The 12979-nt window shown below is 43.3% G+C and overlaps 1 protein-coding gene across 2 annotated transcripts in view; it reads left to right on the forward strand.

Annotated features, from left to right (window-relative positions):
• Nucleotides 1-3754: 3754 nt before the first annotated feature.
• Nucleotides 3755-12979, forward strand: part of APBA2 (amyloid beta precursor protein binding family A member 2) — an 81700-nt gene continuing 72475 nt past the window's right edge. For both annotated transcript variants that reach the window (XM_077828430.1, XM_077828431.1), the window contains exon 1: nt 3755-4717. In XM_077828430.1, coding sequence (XP_077684556.1) covers nt 3755-4717 — 963 coding nt within the window. The remainder of the gene's footprint in view (nt 4718-12979) is intronic.

The raw sequence follows: 12979 nt of genomic DNA on the forward strand, positions 1-12979 counted from the left end.
TCCTGAAGGTTTCAACTGCTCAGTCACTGAGGCCAGCATAAACAAACTGACAGAACTGAAGCATTGCCAGGTGTCTGGCAAACACTAAAAACTCTCTGGCAAGTGAAGAATTGTATAAAGTTGTATGACAGTTTTATTATTTCTAAGAAATTAGAAATAAAATATACAGTATAAACATTTTCTTTTCTGAACACCATTTTCAGTGACATTATTGGCCTGCTGGGAGGATTTGAGGACTGGCACTGGCCCTAAGGTAATTTGTGTTTGAGACCCCTGCATTAGCAGGAGTGTTGTAAGCAAAACACAAGAATTCTTCCACTGTACCCAGGCCTCAACTGGAGTATTGTATCCTGTTCTGGGAAAAACATTTCAGGAAAGATGTGGACAAATTGGAGAAAGTCCAGAGAAGAGCAACAAAAATGATTAAAGGTGATTAAACATGATCTCTGAGGGAAGATTTAAAAATTGGGTTTGTTTAGTTTGGAGAAGAGAAGACTGAGGGGGGACATGATAGCAGTTTTCAAGTACATAAAAGGTTGTTACAAGGAGGAGGGAGAAAAGTTGTTCTCCTTAATCTCTGAGATTAGGACAAGAAGCGTTGGGCTTAAATTGCAACAAGGGCAGTTTAGGTTGGACATTAGGAAAAACCATCAGGATAGTTAAGCACTGGAATAAATTGCCTAAGGATGGTCACTCCTGATTCTCAGCTGTCTTTTAAAACTATCAGTGGTGATATTGCTGTTTGGGCTAATATTGCTTATTTAATCTCCTTGGGTGTCAGGCAGCAAGCACTTTGGGAAATACGGCACATGTCTGGGGCTTCTTAAAAATCTTTTCCCATCACTGGTGTCTCTAATCTTCCCCAGTCCTAGAGCTGGACCATCCTTGCCCCAAGGAGAATTTGGCTGGCTATATAGTACCACTGGCCTCCAACCTGTGGATGTGCCAGGGCTCTGGATTTGGTACCTATAACATAAAATATGCTATGATTTGGGAATTTTTATGACCCGTTTGATAACTCAGTTGAGGAATAGCCAGGAATGAGTTATCCTGCCTGCTCGCTTGCAGATGTAAATGCTATACATGACCTAAACAATCAGTTTTTAGATATATAGTGCCAGCTGGCTTCAGTATTTTTTTTCTCTGACACTTCTTATGTTTTGTAAGAATTTTCCATTTATGCAGCTGCTGTTTCTGTGCAGTTGTCTTGTTGCTATGTGCATGCACATAGGTGATTATACGATTACTTAACTAGACATGATCATGATCATGTTGGTGGCTGAAATATCTCTGTGGTAAAAGGCATAATTTCAGAAGTAGGTGTGATGATCTAAGTTAAATTAACTCTAAACAGGTGAAGATCAGCAAGGTTCACTTCACCTGTTTTAATCAACTGCATCAGCTTGAGACAACAATGACGTGTGTAGTGGGAGTGAGGTAGGCAACAACAGAGAAATGCTTATGCTGAAAGAAGTCAGAGATGAGAATGATGTAACGTAGCCAGAAACTTCAAGTCTAATAGTTTAACACTGGTGCCACACACCTCTAGTGTTATCCACTTTCCTCTTGCCCTTACCAGATATATCAAAATGATATGCAGCTTATATAAACAAATTCTATAGTATGTTGTTGAAATCAGTATTTAGACAAGTAAAATATTCAGTTAAATGTGAATAGGCACTAGTGGAAGTAATTAATGTGTCTGTGATTTTTTCCCATGTGTATAGGTTTAATTGTTTGAAAACAAATTGTCTTTCAACACTACTTGGATCCTGTTTGATACAAATTCAGGTGGTGGGTCTCAGTAAACACCAAATTATTGATATTGCTCTGGTTTTATGAAGATGCTTTAGTTTTTTCTGTGGAAAAAAAGAAGCAGTGAGTAATGTTTAATTAATGCCTAATCCCACTCCCAAATTAATGGAGTCTTCCCACCCAGCTTCAATGGGAGCTCGGTCTGATCTTAAGTAAATACGGAATGCATTGAAGGAATGCCTAATTTGTCTGTTGAGAAGGTAATGTTAATTGCTTTATTGCTGAGGGTCATTCTATGACTCATTGCTGGGAAAAGGATTTGAGAGGGGGAACCCCCATGTTTGAAGTTTGGGATTAATTTTTAAGATTGATTTAAGCATTCCTGCAGCATATTCATCAGTATTGAAATATATTTAACACATAATTGTAGGGCTTTCTGTTTGTCTCTTCCTTTCAGTATCCAAGAGATTATTTTTAAAATGTTGGTTGCCTAATATTAACAATATTTTAAAAATACAAATGTGTATATGAATATAGCTTAAAAACCCTATAAACCTGTGTGTTCCTCTTGCAAATACAATAGAATTCAATAAATATACAAGTCAGTTTCCTACATTACTCCTGCGGGAATTCCTCGCCAAAAAATTAAAAATTCTGTGCACAATATTTTAAAATTCTGCAAAACTCTGCATATTTTATTTGTCAAAATAACACAATATAATCATGCTAGTTTGAATTATTTTGGTAATTTATTAAAATACCTGTCAGCATGTAACAATACAGACAACAAAAGATTCAGGAAATGTTTTTTGACAAATAGATTCCTTAGTAGGCATATTAATACAGACCTTGGAGTAATCATTTAAACTACAATACAGAAACTTATTTCCTGTATCCCTCAGAAGCAGTGCAAACGCTTGTGGCAGTTAGGGGTAAAGGAGGAGCTGAGGGAGAGGGAAGGAGCCTGGGAGTGAACCTGAGGATTGTTGGATGTGGGTGGGAGTTTTTTGCAGGAGGAGGGATTGTTAGAGAGTTGGGGAGCCTCCCCCATGCAGACCCTGGCTGGCCCCCTAGCCTCTCTCACTTAGTCAGGCACGTCTGTCCCTATGTTTCCCTGCAGCCCTCTTCCTCCTGTCCCCATGTGGCCCGGCAGCCCCACTCTCATTCAGCCCTTGGCTCAATGTCAACCCACTAGCTCCTGTGTCCATGCCCCACTCTGTTCCTCCCACTAACCCTTCTGAAACCCAGTTTGTGTAACCACCCCAGCAGCCCTGTATCCCCCCCCCATATTCTGTGCCTCCACACCTAGCCCTTTGAGGAAGGCAGCCTCTGACCCCTCCCTGCTCCTGCTTGTGAGCCAACTGCTCTCTCTTCTGGTGCCACAGCAGCCCCCAGTTGACGAAAGGTATAATTGCAGCATCTCTCCAGCAGAATGTACGTTCTGCGGGAGACATGAATTCTGTACGTGTGCAGTGCTACAGAATTCCCCCAAGAGTACCACATATAAATACTCTCACAGAACTCTCCCCCACCCAGAAAACAAATGGTGTTGAAATTACTCATTATCTTCCACATAGAAAAGATTCTGTACAGGAAAAGTCTAATAGAGAGTTGCAGTATTACCTGTCTAGGTGAAGGTGTTACCTCCTTTTGAGTTTTGTGACTTCTATAACTATTTTCATCACTGGTTTTCTCTTATTTTATGTTGTTACTGTTTATGCATATACTAATGGGCCAGATTCTGATCACTGTTACACCTGGGTTCATCCAGCACAACTCCATTAACTTTCCTTTTGACTACATTGAGTGTAGTTTTGATGGTATAGTTTATGAGAGTGTTTTTTGTAAGTAGTTGTTTTATACCAAATTAAAAGTATCCGTTTCATTGTTTCCCATTAGCATCACTCTGATCCCTGCTGATGACCTTTTTCTGAATGTGTTTTTTTCCCTCTTCCTTACAGTAATTGCTCAGAAATGATTGTCACCTAAGAAGTCGGCTATGGCAAACAGGAAACGTCAAAGCACTACAACCAACATGCTGGATCACAGGGTAATACCTTGCCCTACTTTATCTCACCATAGGGAGCCTGAAAGTGAGGAAAATGACCTGCCTAGTGAAGATTACATAGCAAAGGAGGCAGAGCTAACAGCTATCAGAGAAGGTAGCCCTACCCCTGTGGAACACGAGTGCAATGATAATAGTGGAGATGGCGATTCCAGCTCTGATTATGTGAATAATACCTCTGAAGAGGAGGACTATGATGAAGGCCTGCCAGAGGAGGAGGAAGGGATCACATACTATATTAGATACTGTCCAGAGGATGACAGTTATCTGGAAGGAATGGACTGCAATGGGGAAGAGTATGTACCTCATGAAGAACACCAAATTGAAACTGATGAATGTCAAGAAGCTGTGGAAGAAGAATGGACAGAAGCTAACATCCAACACCATGATGAAAGTGAAGTGACAGAAGGGCAAGACTACCAAGATAACTGTGTTCAGATTTTGGAGGATGAAGTAACTTCTCTGGAAATTCAAGACCAAGAAGAAAACATACAATACTGTCAAAATGAAGAAAGCTATCAGGATTATTATCCACCAGAAGCTAATGGAAACACTCATGGGATGTCGCCCTACCATTCAAGGAAAGAAGATGCTGAGTTGGAGGAGCAGGAAGAAGACATTGACCAGATTGTAGCTGAGATTAAAATGAGCATGAGTATGAGCAGCATTAACAGTACAACAGAAATGAGCCCTGATCATGGCGGGACTGAAAATGTGCAAAATGACTATAAAGAGACTTGTCCAAAAGGTGATGCTGGTCATAGTACCAACAGACATGAAGGGAGGCCAAAATCATTGAATATTCCACCTTCTTCAAAGCATGTTGGAGATATGCCTAGAGGTTTTAAAACAAAGTCAAGAACTCCAGAAGACAGACAGAAATGGCCACAAGAACAGGTATGAGGCTCTATTTTTTAATAAGAAAACTATTAATCGTGTAGATCAGAGGTTCTCAAACTGTGGTCCTCAGACAGATCCATTCAGGTGGTCTGCAGCTAGTTCCCTCTAAGCATTTTGTCTGCAGGAGATCCAACAAACAGCAGCTACGCTGCACGATTTTTAGCGGCACGGCCGTGGTGACACAGTCCTGTCGCTAAAAGCTGAGTAGTGTAGACATAGCCTAATACTTGAACAGAAAGGTACAGCATCAATTAAATACTGTGAGTGTTAGTGCCCTGTGCCTGTCTGAAATCATTCTCTTGACGCGAGTTTTGTCTGAGAAGTGACTTGGAAAAGCACTCCACAATGTATTACTGCTACATGACACATGGCATCAATAACCGCCGTGCAATCTCCATTACTACACGGGAAGGTTTCAGTGCATAGATCCCAATCGTGAATAGAAATAGCACTAAATTAAACCTCAGACAGGCAGCCCGTCTCTATGTATTTTCACAGCAGAAGCAGTTATCATATCAATTTTTTGGCATTCCAAAGCTCCCACTTGTTAATAATCTGACATGATTAATGGGTGTACAATGGGGCTCACAATCTCATATTCAAACCAGGAATTCAGTACAGTTTTCTTATTCATGAGCTCTTCTTGACAACATGCTTTGAAACACTATAGGGCCCAATCATGCAGTCCTTACTCAGGCAAAATTCTCAATACCAGCAATGGAAGAATTGCCTAAGTAAGAAATGGGCCCTGTGAAATGAATTTTGTGTCATTTGATTGCAAAATAATCTAATCAGACATTTTTAATCTTGTCCAGTAATTATTCTCCCCCTCATAAATGGCCAGATTGTGCAACTCTTAGTCATATTGGTTAACAGCACTTATGTGCAGCCATATTCTGAACATGAATATGGCTGCACAATTGGACCCTGCTATCTTTTTGAAAAAATATCAGCCATAAAGAAGGGTATTTTGAAACTGTTGTAGACATCTCAAACCATTATACATCTCCCCTTTTAAAAGCTCCTTTTGCTCATGAGAAAACAATGTGTTTTTTATTAAAAGCCGTTCTGCTTCATTGGCATATATTTAAACCTAAAGATTCTCTCTTTTTTTCCCCAGAAGAACCACAGGTTCACAGTGTTTAATGGAATCATTTATGTTAATTTATTTTCAGTTAAATAATTAACCATAAAACACTTACAAATTACAAATGCTTGCAAAGATAGGTTGTAGGTTAGGGGAAGTGTACAAAAAAGGCATCTTACCTTTGTACCATTGGGTGAATGAATAATGTTTTATTTTGAAGAAGCTGTTTTTGTGTCACTTTAATCAGCCAATGTCACAGGTTCTCGGAGGAAAAGGGTGCCAAACACAGCTGTTGTGTTAACACAATTGGGAAATGGGACCTGTTGCCTAGAGATCCAGTCCCAGAGTGGTTGAACTGCATCATTCACCTCTGTGGGAAAGACCTAGCTCCCTGCACTATCACAACAGCTCAATCCCCTCAGACTTTTTAAAGCTGTTTAGGGTAAAATCCTGTTTTTCCACACTTGTCCACTAACTGCTTTTTAGGGAGCTGTTTGTGACTCATTTTCCTTACCTGTACTTTTCTTCTCCCCTGGCTCCCCCACCCAAAAAAGTTATAAACCACTTTCCCTCTTGCTTTATCTTTAGTAATATTTTTTATTCCTCTTCTTTGTTAATTGGACATCTTGTACCTTAATTTCTTAATGTCCCATTAAGCAGGAAAAGAACATGGAATGCCAATTCCACAGGGGGCATAGATGCTAAATTGTTGCCCTGATTTCAAGAGAGAGGGGCTATAGTGATCCTGATCTCACTTCCTTTGAGAAGGCTTGTAATTTGAGCCAGTTCTGCTCCTTAAATTGGACCTGAGGCCGATAGGAAAGGTTTTTTTGGGGGTGCCAAAGCACAAAGGTGTAACTTATATGGAGGCAGCAAACCAGACGAAGGAGTGATTACCTCTGCAAATAGGGCAGGCTGCCACAGATGCAATGTATGACCTTGTCAGGTTAGAACAGATGGAGAGACATGAGGGTGCTCACCAGGGGTGAGAAGTGAGCAAAATCAAGCCATGGGGAGTTAGAGCTCCAAGCTGACCCTCAAGGAAAGGTCTCAAGCAACTGAGATGTTATACCTGTCAGGGGATGGGGCACAAGTGGATAAGCTGTCAAGTGACCATGAATCAAGGACCTGGCACTTCACCATGGCAGATTAACTTTCTGGAAGCTCAGCCAGAAGGAGGCTATGACACTATCCCGTTAGTGCATCAGGCTAACTGTGAGTGCAGATACAGAGGGAATGTACAGTACATGTGTCTTGTACCCTGGAGAGCACCATACAGTCAGATCCCGAATAGAATTGGGAGGTGAGAATAAATGGGGAGACATTGAGCTGACAGGACACTAGCACATTTAACAGTTTATTCAAACTCCATTCAGACTCAGCAAGTGCTGACAAATGTGTGGGTGAAAGGTGGGATTCCCTGTGGTGAACCCTACTGGCATGCCAGTGGCCTGAGTTCTGATGCACACCAAAGAAGGTCCTGGCATCTTGACAGTGGGGTTTTTGGAGGATATTCCTTTTGATGTGGTGTTGGCAAATAATATAATGGGTTTGAGCCAAACAAGCTCAGAAGCAAACCCATTCAATCCAGATCCCATGACCAAGGGGGCTCACTGCCTGCCTCTCTAGGGAAGAGGCAGAGATGAGCATGGTTGTGGCCACAACTCTGTCTGGAAGTGGGGAAATTGAGGCACAGCTGAAAAGCTCTGTAAGCCAAAACCTCCCTGGGAGAAGGGGCATCGAGTAAAGAATACTGCCAAATTATAGTACCTGCTCAAAGGTTGGAAAAGCTCCAGATAAGTGTAAAGCAACTGTTTGTAGGGATGTAGGGAAAGCAGTGGCTGAGAGGGTAGGAGAACTCTCAGACTACTGTCAAAATGTACATGACTCTGAGAGGGCTAAGGGAGGAAATGCTACTTGCCTACTCGCAGCAGGTAGGAAGAAGGGAACTTGGCTTTGGGGAAGATGGGGAGATTCTCTTCTCCCAAGGTATAGGATCCCTCATCTATCCACTCTGAAACCTGTTATCTATCAGAGGCACTGTGGAGCTAAGGCCCACTCTACAGCCCAGAGATCCAACCGAAGAGTTGTGGGATCACTTGGTTCCACCCAGAGTAAGGTGCAGGAAGTCAGGCCTGTCACCTGAGGGGTGCACTTGGGAGGGACTGAAAGGGGTCAGAAGTGCATCTGGTAAGTTACAGATCTTGGACTTCTCATCCCCACTGTTGTGCCTGGAAAGCCGAGGGCCTGAAGGTAACAGTTGGAGTGCCAGACAGGGCTGTATGCTCTGTAATTCTCTCTGCCGCACCTCTTTCCATTGTTATTTGTAAACTGCAGATTAAATTTACTCTCTTTCCCGATATCTAGAAATGAAAATATAACTGCTCTATTCACTCCAGTCATTGGTTCAGTAGCCCTCATGATTAAAAGGCAAAACTTCTTCTAGTGTACTATATCCCCATCCCTCACCCCATGTTCTTTTGTAAAAACAATGCTATGCCCAGGCTTCCGTTGTCAAAACCAACCCTCAGTGGGGTGAAATTCCTTCTCATTTCCATCTCAGCAAACCTTCTCACAGTTTTGTGCTTATACCAGGAGTACGCTGCTGTGCTGCACATATTATCGGAAGTCTTTATTAGTCTGTATAAAATATTTGCTGTTGCTTATTCACTTTGCTTGGCTTTAGTAAATTCCACACTGCTTCACTACAGCAGACAATATGGCCAGTGGTGTCACCCAGAATTGGAAGTCTGAAAGTTTCTTTTTCAATTGTGAGCTCTCTCCAGCCTTCCTGGGTGTGCAAGTCATTATTTTTCACCTCTGCTTACCTCCCATCAGATGTTAGTTGGATATTTTAGAAGCCAACCATGCCAATAATCTGATTTGCCATCAATTCAGAGTCTCAACACAGAACCATTAGATGAGAACACAATCAAAAACACACTGGGGCAAGAGTAAATGGAGGATATTTTAAAAAATGAACCAAAATGCTTGTCCAGGTTCTGATTTCTGTCCGGATTGGGTAAATTCTACAATTTACTTTGGCCAGACACGTAGGGTAAAATTAAAAAAAAAAAAAAAAAGGGAGCATTCTTTCAATTCTTGTGAAGATCATGAATGACTGGGTATTCCCATTTCTAAGGTAATAGTTTACTTCTTTGAAATAATACCTATTCTTTGACATTTCCATCATTTTCATCCTACTCTAGCCTATAAACAGCACTTCTGGATATGTTGCCTGAGTCATGGCTTTTCAGTAAGAGTTGCCTGACAACAGCAAATAGAAAAATCAATGTCTTACCCAGCTTAATAAAATACCTATGAAAACTGAGGTCATAAATAGCTGTTGACACAACATCAAAACCTGCCTATTTAATCCACACTATTAATGGTGGTAGTTAGTTTTCTTTTTTAAGTAAGATGACATTTGCTTAGAGAAGGACTATTTGACAGAGGTGTGGAACTACTCAAAATTAATGAGGAAGCAAAAAGAGAGAGAAAGGAAAGAGCTATTTCAGTGAAATCAGTACTCTTAAAGATGGGTTTTTGCAATCACGTTCATCACTAGATTAACAGAAATGTAAACAAATTATACTTCAGGGAGTGTGTATGTACCTGTCTCTAACTGAGGGCTAATAAGAATGGTAGCTACTCAAACTGTACAAAAATTTCCATGGTCCACATGGGTGGAATGACGGGAGAGGTTTGTACTGCTGCTACCTGTGTCATATTTCTCTTGCAAATAAAGAGGACTTTACCAATCCCAGTAACTTTCATAAATATTAGAAATAGTGTTTCTAACATCTAAATTTTAAAATAGAGACTATTTGCATACACATAACAGTTGCTTAATTAACCATTAGTCAGTGGAGTAGAAAAGTCCATATTTTTTCCTAAAACCCAGAAGCCTTTTGTTACTTTAATTCTAGTTTCCCTTAACTTTATATTCTCAGATTTTTCCCATTTGGTAACTCTCTTCTGCTTGAGAGCTTGAAAATTATACTTGACAGGTGTCTGAGTGATGATACAGTAAGTCCTGAACATGACCCTGTTATCACCGACCCTTCTCTTTCAAACATGAAAGGTAGGGTTGCCAACCCTCCAGGGTTGTCCTGGAGTCTATGGGAATTAAAGTCTTTAATTAAAAATTATGTCATGTGATGATACCTCCAGGAATACATCCAACAAAAATTGGCAACACTAAGGTGAGATTCTATGCTGTGTAATACAGAACTCATAGTCAGGAGTAGTAGGGGCTAAGGTGGGATCTTTGCACCATCCCAATCTTGGGCTGCTCTGGAGGCAGGAGAATCCCCTGGTGGAACTTAGATGGCCATGAGGGCTGCCTGAAATCTCCACAGCACTGTGTACTGTGGTGCGGTCTCTGACAGAGCAGGGCATAGATGATGCAGGGGTTGGGCCGTCTGTGGGGTCATGCCGGTGGGGGAGAGGAGGGGCTTCTTTCTTCTGCTGTGCCTACCCCTGGCATGTTCAGCCTCTGTCCCTGGCATCCAGGCCCAGGGAGGGAGTGGAAGGGGTGGGACCAGCCACTTTTCATGCCAGCTGTTTTGGTCACTGTTCTGTGCAACGCAGTAGCTGCCTGAGAGAGAGTCTGGCTGGAGCGGCAGGCCACCCTGTCCCCTCTGCTCCCTGCCCAGGCCTGTCTGCTGGGGGTCAGGGGCTGAGCAAGCCAGAAATGTGCCAGAGGGGAGGCGCAGCAGGAGAAGGACAGGGCCCCTCCCCCCAGGTAACTCTGGTGGGGCAGGGAGAGTGCGGCAGCCCCTGGCTGAGCGCAGGGCAGGGAGATTGCTGGGCAGAGGAGACATGTAGGGTGGTCACATGGTCACATGTTCTCTAGTTTAGATTGTGCCCCCCGCACACCCCCCATGAAGAGGCATGAGTCGTCTATGGAGCAGGGATTATAATAGCTGTCTTCCACCGTTTATGCATGGGGGGAATCATTATCTTTACAGATACAGAGCTTCTAAGGCCATTTATGTCACTCCAGCCCTTCTGGGTGGCATTAAGGGCCCAGAATGGGGAGGTGAGGATCTCAGCTGGCAGGTCTCGTCTGTCAAAGTCAAAATGGAGTAACAAATCATAAAACATTAGGAAACTTAGTGTGACACTTTAATACTCTACTAAAGAAGAAATGTTCAGTGCTCAAAATTCATCCATCCCACTATTTTTATTGTGGAAGTGCCTTTTGATGAGTCATCCAGAGTTGAACACATAAAGAGATAAACAGTACCTTCTACAAGAGGCTACAGTACCCCATATTAACACTTTGATTTCCTCATCGGTGTAGTAGTGGTTATCGTAGCTTGATGAATCCTTCCTCCCCACCCCCATCTAGATCGTAACTCTGTCTCCTGGATTTTAGCTCATACCAGTTAAAACAAAAATAAAAATGTAGACTGAGGGCTAGACAAAGTTTAGAAGGCGTAAATATATCGTTTTGATTAGGTATTGATCTTATAATCTTAATCTTAGATGCTAAATCAGCCCTATGGCTTTGTTTGATATTTATTATGCCATTTATGACTGCCAGACATATTGTCAGGATAATCTTTAGTGTCTCTCAGAAGTTTATTTAGATTATTTCCTGGGATGATGCTATTGTTTTCAAATTCTCCTTAGTAAAAGTATTCTTTCTTTCCATCCAGGTTTATATTTTGGCATAACTCTAGGGTGATAACTTTTAAAGGTAGATTTGACCTTCTCATTTAAAAATCGTTCTGACAAGTGAAATCCCTATCAGCTTTAGCCCTTTGGACTTTAAAGACAGTCAGCAATTTTTAATTTCTTCTAAAACAAACCAAACACATTAGGTCTTAGAGGAAGATCTACCTGCCATGTAAAATATTTAGTTATCCAATTGTACTTTTTGTCTCTGTGAGCTTTGATTTCTCATTTACCTTTCCTCCCGAATGAGTGGATTTTTAAAAGGGTCCTTTTCAAGAGTGGATTTTCCCTCTCCTCCTTTACATACACTGTGCCCCACTGGAGATGGATGTAACCTATGCCGGCTTGCTGTGGCACTTTGTCCCCCTCTAGTGGCAGCTAGACCAGCTAAAGCAGTGGTCTCCAACCTTTTTACACCCAAGATCACTTTTTGAATTTAAGGGCAATCCAGGATCTACCACTTCCCTTCCCTGAGGCCCTGCCCCTTCCCCAAAGCCCCACCCCACTCTCTCCGTCACTCACTCTGCCCCACCCTCTCTTTCACTGGGCTGGGAAAGTGGTTTGGGAGGGGGTGCAGGCTCTGGGCTGGGGCTGAGGGGTTTGCAGTGTGGGAGGGGACTCTGGGCTAAGCCTAGGGCAGGGGTTTGGGGTGCAGGAGGGAGTGAGGGGTGCAAGCTCTGGGAGGGAGTTTGGGTTCAGGAGGGAGCTCTGGACTGGGGAAGGGGGTTATGGTGCAGGAGGGGGTATGGGGTGCTGGCTCTGGAAGTGGGGTCAGGGCTGGGGCTTGGGGTGTAGGAGGGGGTTTGGGGTGCAGGAGGGGGTAAGGGGTGCTGGCTCCAGGAGGGGGCTCAGAGCTAGTTTGGGGTGCTGGCTCTGGGAGGGGGTTGGGGTGCGGCCTCCCGCTGGGCAGCACTAACCTTCAGGAGCTCCCAGTCGGCAGTGCAGCATGGCTACCACTAAGGCAGGCTCCCTGCCTACCTCGGCCTCACGTCACTCCTGGAAACCGCCAATGCGCCCCTGGGGGATAGGCGGCACATGGCTCCACACGCTGCCCCTCTCTGCAAGCAGTGCCCCCGCAGCTCCCCATTCCCAGCTAATGGGAGCTGCGGGGGTGGTGCTTACAGGCAGGAGCAGCATGCGGAGGGAGACCCCTACCCCCCCGCCCATGGGGCTGCACTGGCCGCTTCCGGGAGCGGTGTGGGGCCGGGGCAGGCAGGGAGCCTGCCTTAGCGGCAGCCCCGCACCACAACAAGAGATTGTGATCAACGGGAGATCCTCCAGGATCAACAAGATGATCGTGATCAACTGGTTGGTGACCACTGAGTAGAGATTGATGAGCCTGTAATAACCATAGATTAATTGACTCAAATGTATAAAATCCAATTTCTTCAGAGACTCTTCTGTACTTCACTGAAGAACTAGAAGAGCCACCCCATACCCGTGCAGGTTTTGAGAATCACTGTCCCACAAACCATCCTCAAATTTTT

The sequence above is a fragment of the Eretmochelys imbricata genome, chromosome 10 (assembly GCF_965152235.1).
Source record: "Eretmochelys imbricata isolate rEreImb1 chromosome 10, rEreImb1.hap1, whole genome shotgun sequence".
Taxonomy (NCBI): domain Eukaryota; kingdom Metazoa; phylum Chordata; order Testudines; family Cheloniidae; genus Eretmochelys; species Eretmochelys imbricata.